General features: G+C 42.7%; 1 protein-coding gene across 7 annotated transcripts in view; it reads right to left on the bottom strand.

The window, feature by feature from the left end:
- Positions 1-22,267, bottom strand: part of Gpd2 (glycerol-3-phosphate dehydrogenase 2) — a 133,765-nt gene that overhangs the window by 90,084 nt on the left and 21,414 nt on the right. For 4 of the 7 annotated variants that reach the window (XM_087648942.1, XM_087648941.1, XM_087648931.1 and 1 more), the window contains 1 exon segment: positions 10,752-10,861. The exons of 1 other annotated variant lie outside the window; for it this stretch is intronic. In XM_087648942.1, coding sequence (XP_087505068.1) covers positions 10,752-10,853 — 102 coding nt within the window. In that variant the 5' untranslated portion in view covers positions 10,854-10,861. 7 annotated transcript variants of the gene reach the window in all.

Below are 22,267 nucleotides of genomic sequence, written 5' to 3'. Positions count from 1 at the left end.
CTGTGACTCGGTGGTTATGGTCTTGACAGACATGTGAACACCCTACATCCAATACCCAGTACCACAAGAAAAATTAAAAATTCCTTCAGCATTATGACAGAGACATGCATGGTGTTTGGCGAGATCTCAGCAGATAAGCACACATACTGATAAGCAGAGGACCCATTTTAGTTCCCAGCAGAAACATTAGGTGGCTCAAATCTCCAGGTATTTCCTTCCAGCTGGAGGTGGATCTGTCAGACTCTGGTTTAGGAGGGCACCTGCCTTTATGTGCAGATAGACAGATGCAGGCACAGAATTAAAAATAAAGTATCCTCCTTTTAAAAAGATAGAGACTTGCATTTACGTAGAGTTGGAAGCCAAGTTCATGACCCATAGAGACCAAGAAAGTGTTTCCCCTAACCAGGATTCCGAATGAGATCAGTGTTACTATGTCTGAGCAGTATTAGACTTGCAAATTAAAAAAGAAAAAAAAATTCCTAGACATTTGTAACTTCGGGTGAGACCGAAAACAAGATCTAATAATTAGTGTCTATTTCTGAAAGAAGTGCATATTTAAAGACCACAGGCAATTAACAGCCAGGCTGTCCTGTAATCATGTACAATAATAATTGGAGTATAAAGTAGGTTTCATGCAAATCACTTCAGACTGCGACAATCACTCTCGCTCGCTCGTCCATATTATGCCATTCAATCAATGGAATTGGTTAGACTGGAGAGAAATTGCTTCCTGTTTGTTTTGCCGTCACCGAAAAAGACTAAGCCCCTATCAGTGTGCGCCTGGAGGTGAAAGTGACAAGCATCTTCATACGGTTCCTCTTCAGAAGTTGGAAAGCTCTTGACTTCCGGGGTCCTCTTGTAACTAAATCGATGACCTTTCTTGGATTTACATGACAGTAAGCAACTTGTTTCAGTGTAAGCAGATCCATGAGGACTTCATGTTTCCCTCTCTAGCCAGTTAATACAGGGTAACTCTCATTTCCACAGAAAACCAGACAAGTTTGTGGCTATGTATTAAATGTGTCGTAGTCGACTGTAAGCCAAAGTGAATTCTTCCTCCCTGAAGTTGCGTGCAGCATGAGAAGTGACAGGCAATGTCCTCTTCCTAGGCACTGAGAACGAACCTCTCACGCTGTAGAGTCTATCTGTGGTTGTGATTCCTTTCAGATGTGCACGGAGCCCTCTGCAACCAGAAGATACTCATGCAATCAATTACCAAACCTTGGGGTGGTACAGCAGAGGGTCATGCAAGTCCAGTCTCCATGAAACTGTCACTTCCCCGATAGTACGCAATGTAAACTATGGATTGTTAGAGTCAAGGAAGGGGAACTGCCAGAAAATGAAAAAGTGTCGACTCTGTCTGGACTATTCAACTAAATTAACACCATTAACTTGCAGGACTAAACAGAGGCTTTGAGGATGTCGCCTATGGGTTTCCAATAAATAATCTATTTTCCTCTTTATAATTGAATGTATTATTATCATTAGTATGTATGTGCACGGGCCAGAGCATGCAAGTGGGGGCTGAAGGACAACTCTGAGAGTCCATTCTCTCCCTCTTCTATGGGTTCCCGAAATTGAACTAAGGTCGTCAAAATTCATGGCAAGATCATTTACCTTCCTACTGTTCCTTTTTAATTCTCCCATATATTGCATCCGGACTACAGTTTCCCCTCCTTCCTGCCCAGTCTCTCCCTCCCACCAGCCCTCTCCTCCAGATCCACAAGCCCTTCCGACTCCCATCAGAGAAGAGCAGGAAAGGCGGTATCCTTTTATGTAATTCTTTTCCTTTCTTTTTTTCTTTTTCTTTTCTTAAATAAGTAGTAGTGGCACAGGCCTTTAATCCCAGCATTAGGGAGGCTGAGGCAGGCAGATCCCCGTGAGTTCTGAGATCAACTTGGTCTACAAAGTGAATCCCAGGACAGCCAAGGCTGTCTAGCGGAGAAGCCCAGCTCAAAACAAAAAAAAACAAAACAAAAGACAAACTAACAAACAACAACAACAAAACCAAAAACCAAAAACAAAAAACAAAAAAACAAGTGGTCTAGGAAATTGAACTAAGGGCTTTTAACCCTGTAAGAAAAGGCCTTGAAGGATGTGCCTAGCCTCAGAGACTTGATGGGCCAGGGTGAGGGATTACCCAGGAGAGCTCCCAGCACTCAGAGGAGAAGGGAAGGGAGGACAGGAAGAATTGTGGGAGCAGATGACCAGGAGGGAGGCAGTGAACAGTATGTAAAGTGAATAAGTAAATAAATAAATTAATAGTAGTAGTAACAAAATAATAATAATAATAATAATAATAATAATAATAAATTAATGAATAAAAAAGCTCTCTAACCACAGATCTACACCCCAGGTCCCAGGAGGTATTCTTTGACCTGAAAAGAAACTAAATTTATTACTTGAGCACATAATTGAAACTTAGAACCTGATTCATTTTGATTCCAAATACATTCATTATCCCTAGATCAACCGACCACTTTGTTTAGATTTTTGAGACGGGGTCTCTCTATTGCACAGCTCTGGCTGTCGTGAAACTCACTATGTTAAACCAGCCCGGACTCAAACTCCCAGAGATCTGCTTGCCTATGTCTCCCAAGCACTGGGATTAAAGACGTGCACCACCACAGGCCTTCTACGAGGCAGAACTTCCGGTGCAATTAGTGAAGTCTAGAAATCCTACCACATCCTCTTAGCCCACAGCCAGTCATGCTGGGCAGCCACAGAGAGGACCCAGATGAAGCAGCACCCGGCCCTCTAGCTCTCCTTAAGCCACTGACCTGGAACTGAAACAGGGCTCACTGGCCCCCTGTCCCTCTCAGATGAGTCCCATACTGACGCACTGAGTCAAGTGACCAGCCTACTATACTTGAACCTTCTGCTGAAAATAATTCAAGTTCAAAATGAAGTGCACACTCTCCCTCTCTGTGGAGACGTCATGAAATACAAGAGACTTAGAAGTCTCTTTTCTGTCCATGCTATTGTACAATTAAAGGTAGGAAAGCTTTTGCTGAAAAGTCTCAGATTCCAAGAATAAGGTAAAAATCGGGTCTACCTCACTTTAAAGTATCTTTTATTCTAAACTGGGAGGTGGGAGATACCTAGAGAAAGCTTTCCAAACACAAAATACATAACTATAATGCCGGGTGGATGGAAAAGAAACAGAAGTAAGAGGGCTCTCCCAGGGCATTTATAGAAAGTTCCCTCTGTCCCACAATATCCCTAAAAAGTTTTTTTAAAAGGCCTTAAAATGAATAAATAGTTGAAATGAAATGCAAAGTCAAATCAAAGTGAATGTCAATGCTGCTCAGTTAGCAACAGCCTAGCAGCTCACCAGCTGTCAGCGCTAATCCTAGCTCAGCCGTTGACTCACGGGGTGACCTATAGAAGTACAGTTAACCTCGCTGATTCTGTGTGCCAGCCACAAAATAGCATCCCAAACTCCTCGAAGGCCCAGTGTGAGCTATAACTTCAAGTTGCCGCCGAGGCCCCACTTTCGAGGGCTAAGTGTTAAGTAAAAACCAAAATTAGACAGTAGCTTGATAGGATGCTCTTCAGAGAACATTCCCAGCTCTGTCTGCTGCATAATTTCAGTGCTTTGATGAGGCATGTCTCATAAGAAACAGTCTAAACCATATAGAGTGGTTAAGAATAGTTTCAACTGGCCTTATCTAAAATACAAAGTATTCCGAAGCCTCATCAAGCTTTGATACCAGGCACATTCCCGACACAGTTGTATTTCTAGGAGGGGGAAAAAAAAGTCTTTCCAGGAATCTATGCAAAGGGTTCTAAATAGGAGAAGCGAGTGAATGATGAATGTCTGTGGTATGAGCCCTAACAATAAAACTCACATTATAAAAAAACAGCTCATTAGTCAGCCAGATTAAAAAACGACATTCAGGACACAGGTAATGGCTGGATGCTTAACAACATGATTCTCTTCTTCCACAGAAATGTAGGCAGCAAAGCCTTACAGGTTACAAGTCCCTGAACCAGAGAAGAAACACGTCCCCGTACTGATCAGTAAGGGCAGTAAGAAGCCTGTGCTGGGAGCACTGAGTTTGGAGTTTGCTTGTTGGAGTGACTGGCTTCCATATTTTAGCAATTCACTTATGGGATTGACATACAACTGTTAAGGGCGGGGGGGCTGGGGAAATGATTCAGCAGCTGAGAACACTTGTTGCTCCTACAAAGGATCTGGATTCGGTTCCCAGCACATGTGTATATTTAAAACCATCTGTAACTCCAGTTCTGGAAAACCCAGCTCCCTCTTTTAGGATCTGTGGGCACCAGGCATGTGTATGTGGCGCAAGGGAAACACTCATACTCATAAAATATCTTTAAAATACAACTGCAAACTCCGTTTGGAAACCTAAGATTCAACTTAACCAAGTCTGTATACAGTCCGTCATTCTGCAACTTCCCCTAGCAGGTGGCGCCTCATCCATTGCAGAAAAATACAAGATACACGCAGTATGGAATATTCTGCTTAAAAATTAAGGGAAGCACTGTATTGGACCACCATAATTCACCCGTTTGTGATAAGGCGATAAGCCAGATCTAGAGAACATAAGCCTACATACATGATCTCATATGTGGAATCTAAAAGAGTGAAACGATAGTGGACTCTCTACTCTCTACTAGAGCCAAGGGGACTCTGAACTGTAACACAGGGAGGAATTGCTCCGATTTGACACTTCAGTTAAGCTCGAAGGAAGAAACAAAATGAAATTGACTAGGAAGATGTGGGTTGTTATTTGGTAAGCTCGCTAAGTTTTGCTGCTGCTGGGGCTGCTGCTGTGCTGGTGTTTTGGGTCTTGTTGTTGTTTGTAGGTGGGATCTCATGCTGCCCAGGCTACAAATCCTATGGTGTAGGCAAGGCTGAGCTTGAACTTCTGATCTTTGTGTCTCTACCTATTTCCCCACCTTGGAAACTTCATTTGACCCAGACTTTTAAAGAGAAAGGCTGCTTGCGAACTATGACAAATGCCTCTGTAAGTGGAAGGCTATTCACGTTAGGGGACAGGTGTGGTCACAAGTTCAGGGCCATTTGTGAACATTCTGGTTGACTCCAGAACCCAAACGCCCTCAGATTAGGAAGCTTCTCCCACTGAAGTTGAATTGATGTTGAGAGTGCTTAAGAGGCAGAGTGATATTCAAAGATGCTCGCCGTAGAAACGGCAAAGCAAGTAGGTACAACTTTTTAACTTTAATGTTGCCAGAAACCCATCTAATGTGTGTCTTCACTCACTTCTCTATTAACAGAGGCAAAAATACGATTATTTTTAAGAAGTTTGGATTCTATCTTCTTATGCCAAAAAAAACAAAAAAACAAAAAAAAAAATAAATAAAATAAAATAAAAAATCCAGGTGTGTTCCAAAGACTACAAATGAAGAAGAAAAGAGGTTCATGTGAATCTAAGGACCTACTGTGTGCCAAATTGCTGGTCTATTCAGCCAGACCGAGAGCTTAGAAGGGGAAAGTATGGGAGAAAAAGAGTCCTTACCCTTCTTTTATTGGAAAATCAAAGTCTTCAAATGTTCATACTTGTACACACCAACATGTTTCCCCCCCCCCCAGTTGCACTTGAAAGATAAACAGCTAACAGTGTTTGTGTTGCTCTGGCCTGTAAACAGAGGGAGCAAGCAAGGCACAAGAATTCCATATTCCAGACCAGACTGGGCTACAGAATGAGACCCAGTTTCGAAAGGAAAAGAACAAAATAAGACTTATTTTGAGTAGAGTTGGTCATTCTAATTTTTGTGCTTCTCCAATTTTGTCTTTTGCTACTGACAAAAGAAAAAAAAAGAAAGAAAGGGGGAAAAAAAAAACCCTTTGTGACCATTCTACCAATAGGAAAGCACTGCTATTTTACAACTTTACAAATAGCTCACTGGAAGGGAAAGTCTGAAATATAAGTTAAAACGGTGCTCGCAACATCCTTGTGGTCTCTAATTACCCATGCAAGCCTTTGCTTTTTAGTCATGTAAGAAATATATCACTGCTACATTCATTGTTACAGGAAGAAAAACGAGGTCAAGACTCAGGAAAACTGGAGTACTGGAGGCGGGCATGCTGAATGAGGCTGCAAAGATACTCCATATATGCTCTTCAGGGGAAGACTGACTCATCAGCACAATCTCCATGCTCCCCGATCGCCTGGTAAGACCGCTCCTCCTCGCACTAAACAGATTCCTGTTCCCAAAGCCCACTCCCTGATTTCTGTTTGATGCAAAGAAGGTTGGGAAGGGAGGAGGGGAGGGGAAGGGGAAGGAAAGGGGCAGAGGGAGAGAAAGAGAAAGAGAAGGAAGGAAGGAAAGAAGGAAGGAAGGAAGAAAAAGAGGAAAGGACAGAAGAAAGGAAGGAAAGGAGAAAAAGAAAAATCTCTTTCACCTCTGGCTGAGCTCACAAAGCCCACTGCAACTCCAGAGTGGGTAATGGAAAGAGTAAACATAGCATGTCACCCAGAGGGGCCCCTCACAGCTAACCAGATCCGTTAAATCAACCACAGGTCGGTTAGAGAGAAGACCTCATCGTCACATCAGTTTTTCCAGTTCGTATCTTAATGGTGTGAATAATAAGTTAATTATTTTTCTTTAAAAAAAGAAAATGCCTTTGTCCTAACATGAGAAGAGACTAGAGTAGTCCTGGACCAACTCCTCACATCTCAGCCTACGGCTCTCCATCCACCTCCATTCTTCCCAACTACCCAGGGTTTCTCCGCGCTTCCCTTTTTCATACCTTACACTGAAGTGCTCCATGGCTCCCTCTCCTAGATGGAGAAACCCCTTTCTCCCACTCCACTTGTGAGCAACTTAGAGTTAAATACAGGAGAGCCTCCCAAAAGAAGGCCCTTCTTTCACTCCGCTGTTACTGGGTTAGATGTCATCTAACGCCTTTTCAACTAAAAAGCTTACCATTAAGCCCACGTGTACTAAATAAAATATCAACTTGTTCCTGAAAAACTTACATACTAATGGAATATAGTGGTAGAATGCTTGCCCGCAATGTTGGAGGCTCTCGGATTAACCCCAAGTAGAACAACAACGAAGATTAAATTTTAAAAAAAGAAGGGAGAGGGGTAAATTCTAAGGAGAGCTCAGCCAAGTGGGAACTACCAGCTGCAGCAGAGGATACAATATACGGACAGCACCCTAGGGTACCACTATGCGGAGGTTGGGGTACCGCCACGCGTCTTCAACACCAACTTATTCTGCTTTGCTGCAGGAGATTTGATCACAAAAACGTGAACCCGGAGACTGTGTTATTTACTGAAAAAGTGTTTCTAGTTGTGATGTGGCACAGCTCCTAGTACATACCCTTAATCCCAAACAATGTAGATAAAGTTAGTTTGTAGAAGTGAAGTTTTCGTAGCAGCACCATGTTTGAGAGTGATGTCTAGATGAGTGTCAAAGACAAAGTGATGAATCAGAAGAAGATTCGACACAATAGGATCCACCCAACTCTTGCAAGAAGAGAGAAGAAAGAGAGGCTACTTACACGAGAGCAAAAGCAGAGGGAGGGAACAAAAAAGGAGGTTTTACCGGGATTGTTTCACAGAGGCAGGTCCAAGAGGCACAGGTGAGAACAAAACAAGTCAGATAATAAGGAGTCAGAAGAACAGAAGAAGAGATGGCAAAAGTTAGTACGAAGCCAAGCAGAGCAATTCGCTAAGAAACTGAGAGAAGCTAGATTCCATCAGTCAGCTTGGAGAGGAGTTTGAGCCACAACAGCTGAGTTGAACCAGCCAGCCAGAGCTCAGAAAGAACTAGAAAAAGGGGAAGTTATTGAACACTACGTCTCCAAGGCTAAAAACATTCTAGGCCTAGATAAGCAGTAGGCCTCTGGATGACAATTCTATTGGGTGAATAAAAGTTACATTACACTTCTTTCTCTCTCTACCTTTTTTTCTTCCTTCCTTCCTCCCTCCCTCCCTCTCTCCTTTCCTTCCTCTCTTTTTCTCTCTCTTTTTCTCTCTTTCTTCCTTCCTTTCTTCCTTCCTTTCTTTCTCTCTCTCTCTCTCTCTCTCTCTCTCTTTTTTTCTTTTCTGAGACAGGCTCTCACTATGTAGCTACCTCTGACTGCCCTGGAAGTGGTTATGTAGACCAAGATGGTCTCAAACTCACAGAGATCCACCTGCCTCAGCCTCACAAGTGCTGGGATTAAAGGTGTGCCCCATCACCCACCCTTCTGATTTATACCTAAAAGGCAGCAAACTTCCAGTATGAACCATCTTTTAAAAAAAAAAAAAAAAAACAGGTCTGAGCAGGAGAAAGAGCAGATGGCTACACCTGTACAACAAGGCAAAACTTCCCCCCACAGTCAGCAGAAAAACGGACCATATCCAAGATCCTTTCAAAAGTGCAGCCAATTCACAAGCCAAGGAGCAGATCATTTAAAAAAAAAAAAAAAAAAAAAAAACTTGAATTCAGTCGCCACCATGCCCACACATCCAATGGCTTTGACTGATACAGACTTTATGGGAGAAGAGAACTGTATTACAGGTGGCCTGCGGTCACTTTATGTCAACAGTTAAAATAAACTGTTCCTTATCTCTGTGGGAGTTTATCTAATTTTTTTCTCGACACCTCTGGCTACAGCACACTTGGTTACCCTCCCAAATACAAGTGTAAGGTAACCTCTTAAAGGGACAGGAATCACTAAAAAACGCAGTTGGATTTCCTATCTACCTACTCACTGATAGAATATGCCCAGGGTGGTCCCCAGCCCCAGCCCCAGCCCCACCCGGAGAACCTGTCAGCTTCTTTTTATAAATGACTTCAAGCTGCTGGCATCCATGTCACTGCGCTGTTAGGGTAGTCGGGTGCTCTGACTATGATTGTCAGCACTGTCACAAGTTTATTCCGTAAGATCAGTTGTTTAGAAAAAGAAAGAAATCAGATTTTCAGAAGATAAAACAGTTAATACTTAAGTATAAAAATTAAGCCATAAACATGTGAAACCCCAGTAAACATCACAGTAAAACATGCTTACTATGGTTAAAAGACAGAAGGCGCATACGAATTTAGCAACACCTATCAGATATTATGACCTTTGGCCCTGGCATTTCCCAGCTTCAGTTCAGATAACATGGAGGTAGGGAAAAGATGAGCAAAGTAATCTAATCCCTAAGGTTCGTGTCCCAAACATCTGAAACAGCCTCGGCGGAAGCAGCGTCTTTCACATGTACTCTCAAGAAACCAGGGCAGCTTTTTAAAAGAAAGTGCATCTAACCCAATGAACGGGTGAAAGAGGACTCAAGAGCTAGACAGTTAATGAGAGCAACACACGCACACCCTGGAAGCCTGGGGTTCAGTGCCCATGGTTCAGATAAAAAGAAAAGGTGACACTCAATACCTTTCTTTAGGAAAAAACCGTAAAAAAACGAGCTTCTGAGCCTAGGCCAGGTATGGCGGCCAAGCCTATAATCCCTACCTGATTATATTTTCTTTCTTTTTCTTCTTTCTTCCTTCCTTCCTTCCTCCTTGCCACTCACTCACTCACTCACTCACTCACTCACTCACTCACTTTGTAGGCCTGGCTGTCCTGAAAGTCACTATTATAGATCAGACTGGCCTTGAACCCAAGAGATCCACTTGCCTGCCTCCTGTATTGAGATTTCTGTACACAGGGAAAAAAAGAAATCAAGCCAAGAATGAGCTGAGTTCCAAGACAATCAGGCTTACAGAGTAAAAACTCAGTCCGTCTGAAACACAGAGAGGGGAGGGGTGGGGGGCTAAGAGTATAAGGCAATTTCTCATTTAGGGTAGAAACTTCCAAGTAATACACCTGATTCTAGCACCTTCTAACACAGGAAGATTAAGCATAGGGAAACCTGTGGCTTAAAGGCAGCCACAGAAATGGTGAATAGCTATTGCTTTGTCACCAGACCTCCTCCACCCTCCTCTCGAAGCAAGACTGAACTGCCCAGACAACCTGAGAGGAAAGAAGCAGGAGACCGAAACTAACAACAGCATCTCAAGGCCAAAGAGAACAAAATCCTACCATGAGCTCATTTCCTGCCCTCAACCCACGGTTGTGGTACAAAGGGAAAAATAAAAGGAAACTAAACGCTGTCTTCAGAATGAGCGTATTAATCCCACTGTTGTGGTGCCCCTCACTGAATCACCCTCCTTACCTGAGGTATTATGTACTTGCTACATAAGTTACTAAACCTGGAAGAAATATAAAGGCAGAATGGTGCATGCCTCCTCTCCACCTTAAAGGCAGAGGCGGAAGAAAGAAGGGGGAGGGGAAAAAAGGAAAGAAAGAATGGAGGAAGGAAAGAAAGGAAGGCAGGAGAGAGAGAAAGACAGAAGGGAGGAAGGGAGGGAGGGAGAGAGGAAGGGAATGAGGGAGGGAGGGAGGGAAAAAAGGGAGGGAGGGAAAAAATTATATATATAAAACCAGACAGCAGAGTTGGGCCTTTGCTTTTCCACTTTCTTTCCCAGACGCCAGCCTTCTATCAGGACAAGTTTGGCAGGAGTGAGGAAAGCACCCAGGCATCTCAATGAACTGGACAAAGTAAAGTCTAAATGAACAAACCCTGGCACGAATAAATGAGGCAGTCTTTAAAAATCAAGGAGCCAAACGGAAGATTTTGAAACCACAAGGTACTCAAAGCTCGTGGGCATCATAAGGCATTAGTCTGAGGATCTCTCAAATGAACAGGAATTTTAAGAGCCATTCGTACACAAGCCATGAGCACACAGAGACAGCATCCACACTTTAGTGTACAGTTGCTACTCACTTGCTTCCTTCTGTAGTGAGCAAACTGAGAGAGTCCCAAAACAGTGGCCAGAGCTCCTCCACCCATAAGAATAGTCCCTTTCACTACCTTTTGAAACGCCATTGCTCAGCCTACAAAGAAAGAAAGAAAAGAAAGTTATTTTCATTGCATAACAATTTTTAATAATAATAATAATAATAATAAAATAATGCATTGTACAACTTATGAAACTATCTTAAAGTAGACAAGGAAACAAAAAAATGAGAAGATTGCTGACAGGACAATGGGTATACCACAATCCAAGAGCACCAACTCAAAAAACCAGGACAAGCAAATTGATTATGTAAACGTTACATTCAGAACTGACAAGAATTAAAGAAAGAAATGCAAATTAAGAAAGAGACAACTCAGGGTATTTAAACAGTATAAAGTCAAGAGAGCTGTGAAAAGAAATGTCATTGTGGATCTGACAAAACTACAAGCTGTACTTGCGAACTTGTTCCACAGTTAATCCTCTCTCCAAGGGAAACTGGTGGGGAGTCCTGGGTCATTCAACAGGACAGTAAACCTCAGGCCTACTCCAGGTTCTCAGGCCGCAGATTCAATTCAAACTCTGAGACAACTCTCTGGTGTTCTCCCTCCTTGATGTAACTCTCACAGAAGCCAAAAGCCGAGACACTGAGATTTCCATCACTAAAAACAGTGGACACTTTACAAATAGGAAGTCAACAGATGTCAGGCCCTGGTCCTCTAACAGAATGATAACTTAACCTGCTGTAACTCCTTTCATTAAAGGAGTTTAAAGGGGAAGAGGAGGGGGACAAGAAGGGAGGTTTTCCTCCAGTCAGTGACAGGCAAGCAGAGGCAAGGAGAAAGCCCTTTGTGTTCACAGGGTATTGCTAAATAAAGTGCTGTATTGTGTGAGGGCTTTCTTTCTTCTCCCTTCTTTTCTCCTGCTGGATTGATTGGATTTTTTTTTTTTTAATACTGTTCTTGGGGATTTAAAAATATTTTCTGACTTCTTTAGAAGCCAAAAACCAAGGAATAAGAACCGAATCAAAATCCTCTGGTCTACTTTTATTCTGTTAAACATTAAATGATAACACTGTGTGAGTGTCTTTTGTTGTTATTTTGTTTTGTTTTTTCTAACTTTGGAGTAAATAATTTGACCTGCCTAAACCTTTCTCCTTGCATTCACAAAAGCAGCTGGCACACCCGACCTCTTATTCTATTTCCCAGGACAGATAGTCAGGCAGTGATCGGACCTATCTGAACAACTCGCTTGTGTCTTTAATACAGAACTTAAGAGCTTGCTAAGTTTAAAGGTAGTTTTAACTTAGAATTCAAAAAAAAATCAAAATAAATTATAATTATATGTTGGGTTCTATATTGGATGTAAAATATCTGTTCTACTCTCCTAAATTAAAGAATTTCGTAGAGTTGGTAACTACATTCTACACAGAACTCGTTTTGGAATACTATAAATTATGCACTAGAATAGAAACTGGCATTTCTTAATTTTTTTTTTCTTTCTGATCTCCCTCACAAACTCCAAAACTCAAACATAGGCTTTTTTTTTTTTAACTAACATTCTTACCCAGGGAACTATTTAATATAAACACCCTGACATTGGAGGTCTGAGTTAGAACGGGAAAGACCAAGAGACAGAGGAAGGGAAAGGACCCCTCTCCTGAGAATGGCTGAAGTCCTTCAGCAGCTGGAGAATCAAGATTCCTGATCAACACTCGCTTAAGAGCATCCTTCTCTGACAGAAAATCTGCAATTCTCTAGAAATCTCACCAAAACACACTTACAGTAGAAGGGCGTGTCCTGACTTCCTTGCACGGTCCCTTAGGTTTCACTGTAAACTCCAATCCTGTCCAAGTAATCTCTGGAGCCAGCCTATAATCTGGCTTACCAGAGAGAGAGAAGGACATAGAGAGAGGTGGGAGAGAGGAGGAGAAAGAGGAGGAGGAGAAACAGGTTTCTTAGCAACCCTTTGAGATCGAAGCTGAGAGGCACGAAAACGGTGCAAACGGCTATAGGCAGGAAACACTGTGCACCTCACCCTAAGGATCCGATACTCACACTTGGATGGTTCTTATCCATTGCCTGCACTTCCCTCCCTCCACCCCTGTGCTTAAAAACCCATGAAGAACGTCTTTTAGTAAACTAGTTCTTGGTTGAGACGTGCATACCCCTGCTCTTAGTGTTCTGTCTTTGAGCACTTCTGTTTTTAATAAACTCCAACTCTATTTCCCACAGACTTAGAGTAAAATCCGTGATCCCTAGAAGAATGAGAGAACTTCTGGGGCTGCTTCAAGCAGTGATGTGGAGCTCTGTCTTCACCTACCGCGAACCGTCAGCATCTTCCCTACATAATCATCCACTTGGGCTCAAACTTCGTTTGTTGGTTAAGGAAGTCCAATATTCAGTTAACCTTATCTTCTTTAAAAGTCAAAACCACATAAAAGCAGACACCCATGGGTCACATAGCCTTACACTGCTTAAGGTGCTGAGAACTGTTCATATGGATGCCTGTCTCAACAAGAGAACTCGTAGGAAGCCTGAGATAGCCTACTGTCAGATAGTTATATTGATTAACTCAAGACAGATTAGAATCCTAGTTTTATTTACCTAAAAAGGTGCATGCCTACCCCATATAGACAGAAGCCTGGTGGTCCATTGGATGTGACTGGTAGATGGTTGACTTGGGGTGGTATCACTACTTATCTTGCTGATAACATCATTCATGACCTCACAAAGGAAACCACACATCATCAAGAACAACTGTGGAGTGGTACACATTAGTCAAAGAGAATGTCTCAGTGTTAGGTGTTGGTTGATCCACTCAGCCAAACAAGTGTAGGGCTGATCCTTCCAAAAGTGTGGCTTTCTGACCCATCTCATTGTAATCTTTCAATTTAATTTTCCTATGCTAAAATTCACAAAAGTTTAGTTTTAATAACACTACTACATTAAAAAAAACTATATGCATACAACACCAGAGTTAGCAATAATTTTCACTGTAGCAGTCTTTTTGATAATCCCATGCGATAATTAAAAGATCGTTTCTACTGAGGCCCTGTCTCAAGCAAACAAAGATTATTTCTACTGTTACCAAATCCTTGTATAAGGTCACCTAGGCGCCTATGAGTAAAAACACACCCATAGGCAGCCCCAAATCTAAAAGGTAGACTTCCATCCGAAAATCAGCGTTGGTATGCTTCTCTTTTACTAAGAATGCCAAAACAGAACTGGCTGTGATGGTGCATGCCTGTAATCCCAGCAACTGGGAGGCAGAGGAAAGCCTGTCTCTATTACTAGTAGTTCTGGGCCAGCCAGGTCTCTAAAATGAGACCCTGACCCAAAAGGATTTTTTTTTTTTTTTTGGTTCTTTTTTTCGGAGCTGGGGACCGAACCCAGGGCCTTGCGCTTCCTAGGTAAGCGCTCTACCACTGAGCTAAATCCCCAGCCCCCAAAAGGATTTTTAAAAAGGAGTCGCAATGACAACCGCAGTCATTCGTGGAGAGACTGCTTTACTTCTCACATATTAACTCTTTTCATCTTAAAACTTCTGGCTTCAGTTGGCAAGATGACTCACTGGGGAAAGAGTTTGCCTCAGAAACAAGCAAGAGCTTGAGCACAGATCTCCTGAACCCACACAAAAGGCAGCATTTGGTAATGTGCATCTACAACTCCAGCTCTCCTGCAGGGAGATGCTTAGTGGGAAGAGAAGAATCTTCCAAAAGCTGACTGACAGGTCAGCTACCCAGGTATATCCAAGAGAAAAGCAAAAGGACCTATCTCAAAGTAGAAGGCAATGGCTGAAACCTGAAGTTGTCTCCTAATCCACCAGCCACACCCCCCCCACACACACACACACTATGTCAATAAAAAACACAGGGAGAGCCTCTGGCAAAATATCTGCCAAAAGGCCTCGCTTTAATGTTCAAAGAAATTTACTTAAAAGCAATAAATATAAACTTATGCCACCAACATACATCATGACATTAGGTTATGAGGAAAGGGTTTCACAGTGGTTACAAAGAAAAGATTGTTTGCAAGCATCAATTGTAAAAGTAGTAAAAGGGGCAGAAGAGATGGCCCGGCAATCAAGAGCCTGTTTGTTCTTCCCGGGAGGGATTCTCAGTGCCAACTTGGTGGCTCACAGCCTTCTTGAACTCCTGTTCTGAGAGAAGGGATCCAAATGCCCTCTTCAGGAACCAGGGATTCAAGTGGTATTCAGACAGTCAAGCAGGAAGAGCGTCGATACACGTGAAGTAAGGCCTTTAAGTAATAAAAGCTGCAACCAAGAAGATAGCAAAGAATATGAGGAAGAACAGGAAATCAGGAAAAAAATGAAAGGGAGGCAGGAAGAGAAAGAAGCCTCCCACCCCAGGATCTGCCTTGTCAGAAACTTCAGCACCACCTAAAATCCAAGTTATCACAGACACTGTTTGTCTTCAAGGCATTGATAATGAGCATGTACCAAGCAGGGTCAGGATGTTTGTGGCCTTGAGATCAACTGTATCACCACTCTTTCATGGTGAATCTAAGCCAGGCAGCTCATAAACCCTCCTCAACACTTTGTTTACAAATGAAAATTCCTCAACAGTCAAGAGTATTTGGGGCCCTTGTAGAAGTCCTGGGTTCCCAGCAAGTACAACATACACGGATGATCACAGTTGTCTGTAACTCCAGTTTCAGGTGACCTCATCTGTCCTCTCTGGGTATCAGACATGTGTGTACTGCACACATATACATGCAAAGCACTCTACACTTAGAATAAAAAAAATTTCTTTTTAATTTTGAAGAAAAAAATTTAAAGGTAAATAAATTGGTTCACATTTTTCCAAATTTTAAATTTAATTTCTTTCGGTAAACTTGGCATTATACCCTTTGACTATGGTAATTGTGTTTCAGCCTGAATTGTTCTGAATGAAGTTCTTTCACACCCAAGGGGGTCTGTTTCAAAGACTCTAGGATTCTGCTTCACCTGAGCAAAGAAAGTTCTCTAAAAATCAAAATAAGTTAAAAATAAATAAAAAATTAATAAATAATAGAAAGAGAGAAAGAAAGAAAGAAAGAAAGAAAGAAAGAAAGAAAGAAAGAAAGAAAGAAAGAAAGAAAGGCAGGAAGGAAGGAAGGAAGGAAGGAAGGAAAGAAGGAAGGAAAGAAAGAAAGAAAGAAAGAAAGAAAGAAAGAAAGAAAGAAAGAAAGAAAGAAAGGGAGAAAGAAAGGGAGAAAGAAAGGGAGAAAGAAAGCGATACAAGCACAAAATTAACAAGCTTATCACACAGCTCAATGTCCATGCTTTCTGGACTGTTAATTAAATCACATGCACAGTGACTCAGGGCTGGCTTCCATGCTGGCACACCCTGATTTTAATTCTTCCAAGAAGACTAGCTCAGCTGGCCAAGCCTAAATAAAATGGCCCTCGCTGACACACACATCTGCTCAAGATGTGTGTCTCCTTCTACAGTAGAATTTTGTGCAGGAGAATATGAGAATGAAGAGGACAACTAGATGACAACGAAGCTGTCCCTGTGTGGGCTGAAGGAGCTCGGTTTAAGGCAACCCTGGGAAATGTGACCAAAGAGAACTGACAAATGATGACAGGAAGAAGTGAGCAGAGAACAAACATGGTGAAAAGAGGGATCCTGGGAGCTGGACCCACTGGTACAACGTTCTGATCCAGACAGACAAACCAGAGGAGAGAAGAAGACCAGTTTGGAACTGAGAAAATTCCAAGTCTTAGTACAATATTTACTTGAAGAAAGCAAGAGAGTTAGCCATTAATCCATCTAAAACTTATTTTAAAAAAAAGGGGGGGCAATCAAAATAATCAGCTGCAGGTATAGGCTAAGGGAACATCAGCCTATAAGTGACCATCACATCTGCTCCTTGAGTGCCCACTGACATCAACTACAGCTGGCATTTCTCAAAGTCTGCAAGCGACTGCCCTGGATCAACTGAGCCCTGGGCTGTCCCTCAAGGACTCCCACCACAGACAGCAACTCAGATCAGCATACCTCTCAAGCACAATCCTGGAGTGTTCCCTACCTATCTCCTTCCACTCAGAGTCAAGGCTACCCTCCCAGCTAAATCATATATTTTAATAACTTAATCAAACATCTATCTTTAAAAGCAAGAAAACAACCACTAATTGACAACTCTGAAAAGGCCAACAAGAACGGTCAGTGGAGAAAAGGCTTGCCCCACAAGCCTGACCACCTGAGATCAGTTCCCCGGATCCCAAGATGAAGAGAACTGTCCTTTCATCTCCACACCTCTGCCGTGGTCTGTGAGCACATGCACACTGGCACAGTATAGGCCTACGAACACAATAATAATAAAACAGAAATTTTTAGACAGAAAAATATAGAAGGGCAACTAGAAGTATACTTATGCTTGAAAGAATATTTCCATCCTGGCCCCTGAATTCTCTACCTACCATACGTACTTTACTGTCCACGCCAGGTCTACAGCTAATCTCTCTCAGCACTCATCAAGACGTAAAGGTAACTTAAGATCTCACGCATTCATACCCATCTCTCACTGTGAGAGAAATCTCAAACTGTAGGCAAACTTCCCTATCTTTCTGGCCTCTAAGAAGCAATCCCTCTGACCTGCAATGAACTGCAGAAAAAAACGGGAACTTCTCAAGTGTGACTGGTATGCTAGAATAAGAATAAGCATCCCTCACACGTGTGATCAGTGCGAAGAAAAGGCACAGGTCAAAGGGTGCTCTCAGCTGGGCGTGGCGGAGCATGTCTGTCATCCCAGGGCCAGGAAGGAGGCCAGCCTGAGGGGAATAGCAAGACCTGTCTTGAAGAGCAAAGGGCCGAGGATGGAACTCAGTAGTGGAGCTCGTGTCTAGGGAGAAGAGGAATTCAACCGCCAGCCTTGCAGTTTTGGGGATCAAGTTCTACAGCAAGATAGTGAAGTGCTCCACAGTCTGATGACCCACACTGAAGAGCCCAGACACACAAGGCATCTCTGATACAAAATACGATCCCCACGGCATAGCTTACAGTTAGAACATCCTGTCTTACTAACCATTGACAAACTAAGTGGTTCCAAAGGTAGCACAGAGCCCGGGCATTTCACTCTCCGTTTGCAGCTGAGCAAGGAAAGCCACCCCCTCTTCCCACTGACTCACATCACACTGTCACACCCCTCAGAGGCACAACTCCGGGGCCCAACCCACGTGCCCAACCACATATTAATGCAGTGACTTTTAAAAGGAAGGTATGTGGATTTTACAAAATTAAAAGGCAGCGCTTGCTCAGAGGAACTCCTACCCAGTATTGTCCAGAATTGAGAGACTGACAGCAATCCACAGCCCAACGGAAGAGGACGAAGTGAGCACGTTCTCTTCCACTCACCCATGCTAAAACTCATGTTAAAACTGCAAGGGCCGGATGTCTGGGTTCTTTGAACTAATGAGGTTGTTTGTTTATTTGTTTGTTTGTGTTTGTGTATTTGTTTAGGGTTTATTATTGTTTGAAGTTTTCTGAGGCAGACTTCAGTAGCACAGGCTAGCCTTAAACTTCTGATCTCCTGGCTCCCCTCCTCCCAGTGGTTGAGACGGAAGGTTATGAGGAAGTATCAGCAAATCCAGGTTCGGGCAGGATGTAACATGTAACAAAGCAAACTATTATTCCAACTGCCTATGAAGAAGTACGTTTTAGCTCAGACACAAAGGCTGGCACAATCAAGTGGTAACCCAAGCATAACAAGACTGGTTAGAAAACCGATGGCAAGAGTTCTTCCTACAACGTGACTCTAACAGAATAATGTGAACCGATCACGCTCCGTAATAGATGCCTATCCTTCTCGTGTGCTCGTGTGCTCGTGTGTGTGTGTGTGTGTGTGTGTGTGTGTGTGTTTATAAAGAACTATAAAGAACACACACACACACACACACACTGAACATGACAGCAAGGAACAATAATCATGGAGGCTTTCAGAAGTCAGTAAGCAAAGCATCCTCCTGATAACACAAGGTAAAAGATTTGAGGAGACCTGAGAACATAACGCATCCTTGGTTCCTGGTGATCAAACTCTAGGCTGTGGCTGAGACGGAAAGTAAGCACTGACTTGAGGCTGATCTACATGGCTTTCGGCAAGCCAGCACTTTCATAGTGAGACCCTATCTCAAAAGAACCAGACCAGTGTGGCCGTACATTACGTGCTGTAATCATAGCATTTGGCAAAGGGAAAGGTAGGACAGTCAGTCAGGAGTTCATAGCCAGCCGTCACTATGTAATTCGTTCAGGTCACCCGAGTCTATGTGACAGCCTGTCTCCAAAACCAGAACAAACTAAGACCATACCTGATTTTGTATTACAGTTAGTAATAGCACACTATTTTCAAATCAACTTTTTATACTGTAGAAAGCTAAACGGTTTAAATACAGATCTACTCCACCATTACTACAATACTTCTGGCTTAAGTCCTGGAGAAGAACCGAACCAAAAATAATTCTGTGGCCAGGAAGTATGCTGGGGTGGAGATTCAGGCAGTCTGCTGCTCTGTGATAAAGAAGATCCCAGTGAACAGAGCTTACCACATTATATACCTGTGTTCCTTTTCATACTCAACCTGCTGAATTCTACATTTAAACTCACTCCTCTACACACCCAACAATCCATATGTATATGTGGATGTTTAAGCTGCACACACAGTGAACGTATTTAGAAAAACCTGAAATACGCTAGTCACAATAATCTTGGACTGTATTGTTTTAGGTAAAGTGATCAGATTCCCTAAATGTGTCTGACCCTCAAGGAAACAGCTCTCTGAAAACAAGAGAGGTTGAAATAAAATGTCCGCTCACAAGGATCCTATTCAAGGGCATGTGCAACAGAGCATTGCCCAGTCCCTTCACCCCTGCCCCAAAAATATTCAGTTTCCCTTCACCGAAGGAACAACTGTGAGCGATTTTTCGTTGCTTCCATCTCAGTCATCCTAGCTACCGCCAGGTATAGTCCTCATACCTGAAACCCTATTAGAAGAATGGGCAATAGGTTCAAGGCTAGCCTGAGCTACATGGCAAGGCAATGTCAAAAAACAAGACAAAACAACCCTTGGCGGAAACAGACTTGATCATAAGATCTTATTCACCACCCCCACCGCCGTGTGGCATCCCTCTCTATATTCTTCTCTGATTTGTTTGTTTGTTTGTTTGCTTCTTCTTTCTTTATGAGGTTTGGCATGCACCCTAAAGGGAAGCGTAAGTATACACTTATAAGCATGTCTAGTTACCAGGGGCTGAGATATTCACTGGTACCAACATGACACAGCTAACGACAGTGGCAGTCAAAACTTACATCCCATAAACAGAGAACATAAAACAATCTGCTCAATATTCTAAAGCTAGCTGTTTTATTTAAAGGGGGAAGGGGAGCCTAGTAAGATGGCTCAGTGGGTAAAGGCACTTGCCTCCAAGACTGAGAATCTGAATTTAATTCCCAGGGCCCTCAAGGTATAAGGAGAGAACGAACTGCAAGCTGTCCTCTGACCTACTCACAAGTGAATGTATGCGTGCCCTCCCTCCCTCCCTCTCTCTCTCTCTCTCTCTCTCTCTCTCTCTCTCTCTCTCTCTCTCTCTCTCTCTCTCTCTCCCTTTTTGCAGAGGACCTGAGTTCAGTCCTACCAGCACCCAGTAGAAAAACACAGTACTAGCAATCCCTTCATTTCACTGAAGCATCCCGCCTCAAATTTTTCCTTTATATATTTCTTCCAAACTATCAGGCTGATTGATGATAATTGGTATAAACTTTAAGCTCTCTAAGTACTTCCAACTTATCACCATAGTTAGAAACTGAAAGCTAAATTATCTAAAACTGTGTTCCAAGAACAAATAAAAAGCTCCAAACGTTGAAAAGAGGCCACACGGTAGCATCTTAGCATTTGGACTTCATCCTCTGGCTTCAACACTCATGGGCATTTCTCCCTGTCTCTTCTCATCTTCTAAGTTGGAAAACTAGTAGTTTGGATATATGCAAATATAAATACAGCAAACTACCCACAGTTCTTCCAAACATGAAGAATTCCACGGTAAGCATAGTGGGGAATACTGGTCACTAGGGAAGTAAAAGTCTGAGGATCCTAAATCAAGGCCATTCCAAACAGAGTTCCAAATCCTCCTGCCTGAGACTCAGTCTCAAAAAACTACAACCTGGGTAGGGTGTGGTGACCCACACTTTTGATTCCAGCATTTGGGTGGGAGGCAGAGACAGGAGATATTGGTAAATTCAAGGTCAGCCTGGTCTATACAGTGAGGTCCAGACCATCTATAATTACATAGTGTCTAAAAATACATAAAAGTAAACACCTCAGTGATGAGTTACAGCCCTATACAACTTGAAGGCAGAGATACAAGGATTAGAGGTTTGAGTCTGAGCTACATGGATCGTCTCAGAAAATACAAAATAAAAGAGTGGGCCTGGGCAGAGAGCTCAGTGAGGAAAGTGCCTCATACACAAGTGTGAGGATGGTTTTGGATCCCCAGCACCCAGGTAAATGCTGGACAAGTGCGGTAGCCCATCTGCAATCTCAGGCCCTGAAAGGAGGACAGATGGGATCCGAGGCACAAGTTGGATAGCAAGCTCTGGGTTCAAGTACGAGCTCTGTCTCAATATATAAGGTGGAGGTCAATTGAAGAAGACTCCAGACATCTCTGACCATGAACATGCATGTATATACATATACGTATACATATACATATATATATTCTCTCTCTCACATACACACACACACACACACACACACATATTGTACTCACACAAATATACAAACTAACATGCACAAAACACACATGCTGCTCAATTTTATGTCAGCTTGACATAGTCATCGGAGAGAAGGGATCCTTAACTGATAAAATGCCGCCATGGGACTGTACCACAGGTGAGCCTGTAGAGAGCATTTTTTTTAATTAGTGATTGATGGGGAATGGCTCTGCCCATTGTGGATGGTGCAGCCACTGGGCTCATGGTCTTGGGTTCTTTATGAAAGAAGGCTGAGCAAGCCAGTAAGCAGCTCCTCTTCATGGTCTCAGTCTCAGCTCCTGCCTTCAACTTCCTGCACTGACTTCCTCTATGATGTAGAAGTGTAAGCCGAATAAACCCTCTCCCCAAGTTGCTTCTGGTCAAGGTGTTTTATCACAGCAATAGTGCCCCTAGCTAGGACACCACTCACACACAAGATTATTTCGAAGCACACAGACATGCACGTAGGCATGCATACAGCTCAGCTTTTATACCCTCACTTGCACAGACCCACGCTTATCTCGAAAAGGAGATACAAAGCCTCTCCTTCTGCTCTAGAAACAATTGGGATGGCTTTCTATGCTCAAACAGATTTAAAGAAGTCTATTTTTTGACTTGTTTGGATAGAAAATGCAAAGTTCTGTCTTCTCACCACATGCATGCATATCACCTGAGATAAGTGAAATCAATATATTCATGTGTATAATCAATATATTCATGTGTGTAGTGACGAGCAGACACCCTGGTTCTTCTAGCCAT

This window comes from Rattus norvegicus, chromosome 3 (genome assembly GCF_021556685.1).
Source record: "Rattus norvegicus strain SHRSP/BbbUtx chromosome 3, alternate assembly SHRSP_T2T, whole genome shotgun sequence".
Taxonomy (NCBI): domain Eukaryota; kingdom Metazoa; phylum Chordata; class Mammalia; order Rodentia; family Muridae; genus Rattus; species Rattus norvegicus.
The sequence above is the reverse complement of the archived record's forward strand: the minus strand, read 5'-3'. Positions and strand labels throughout refer to the sequence as shown.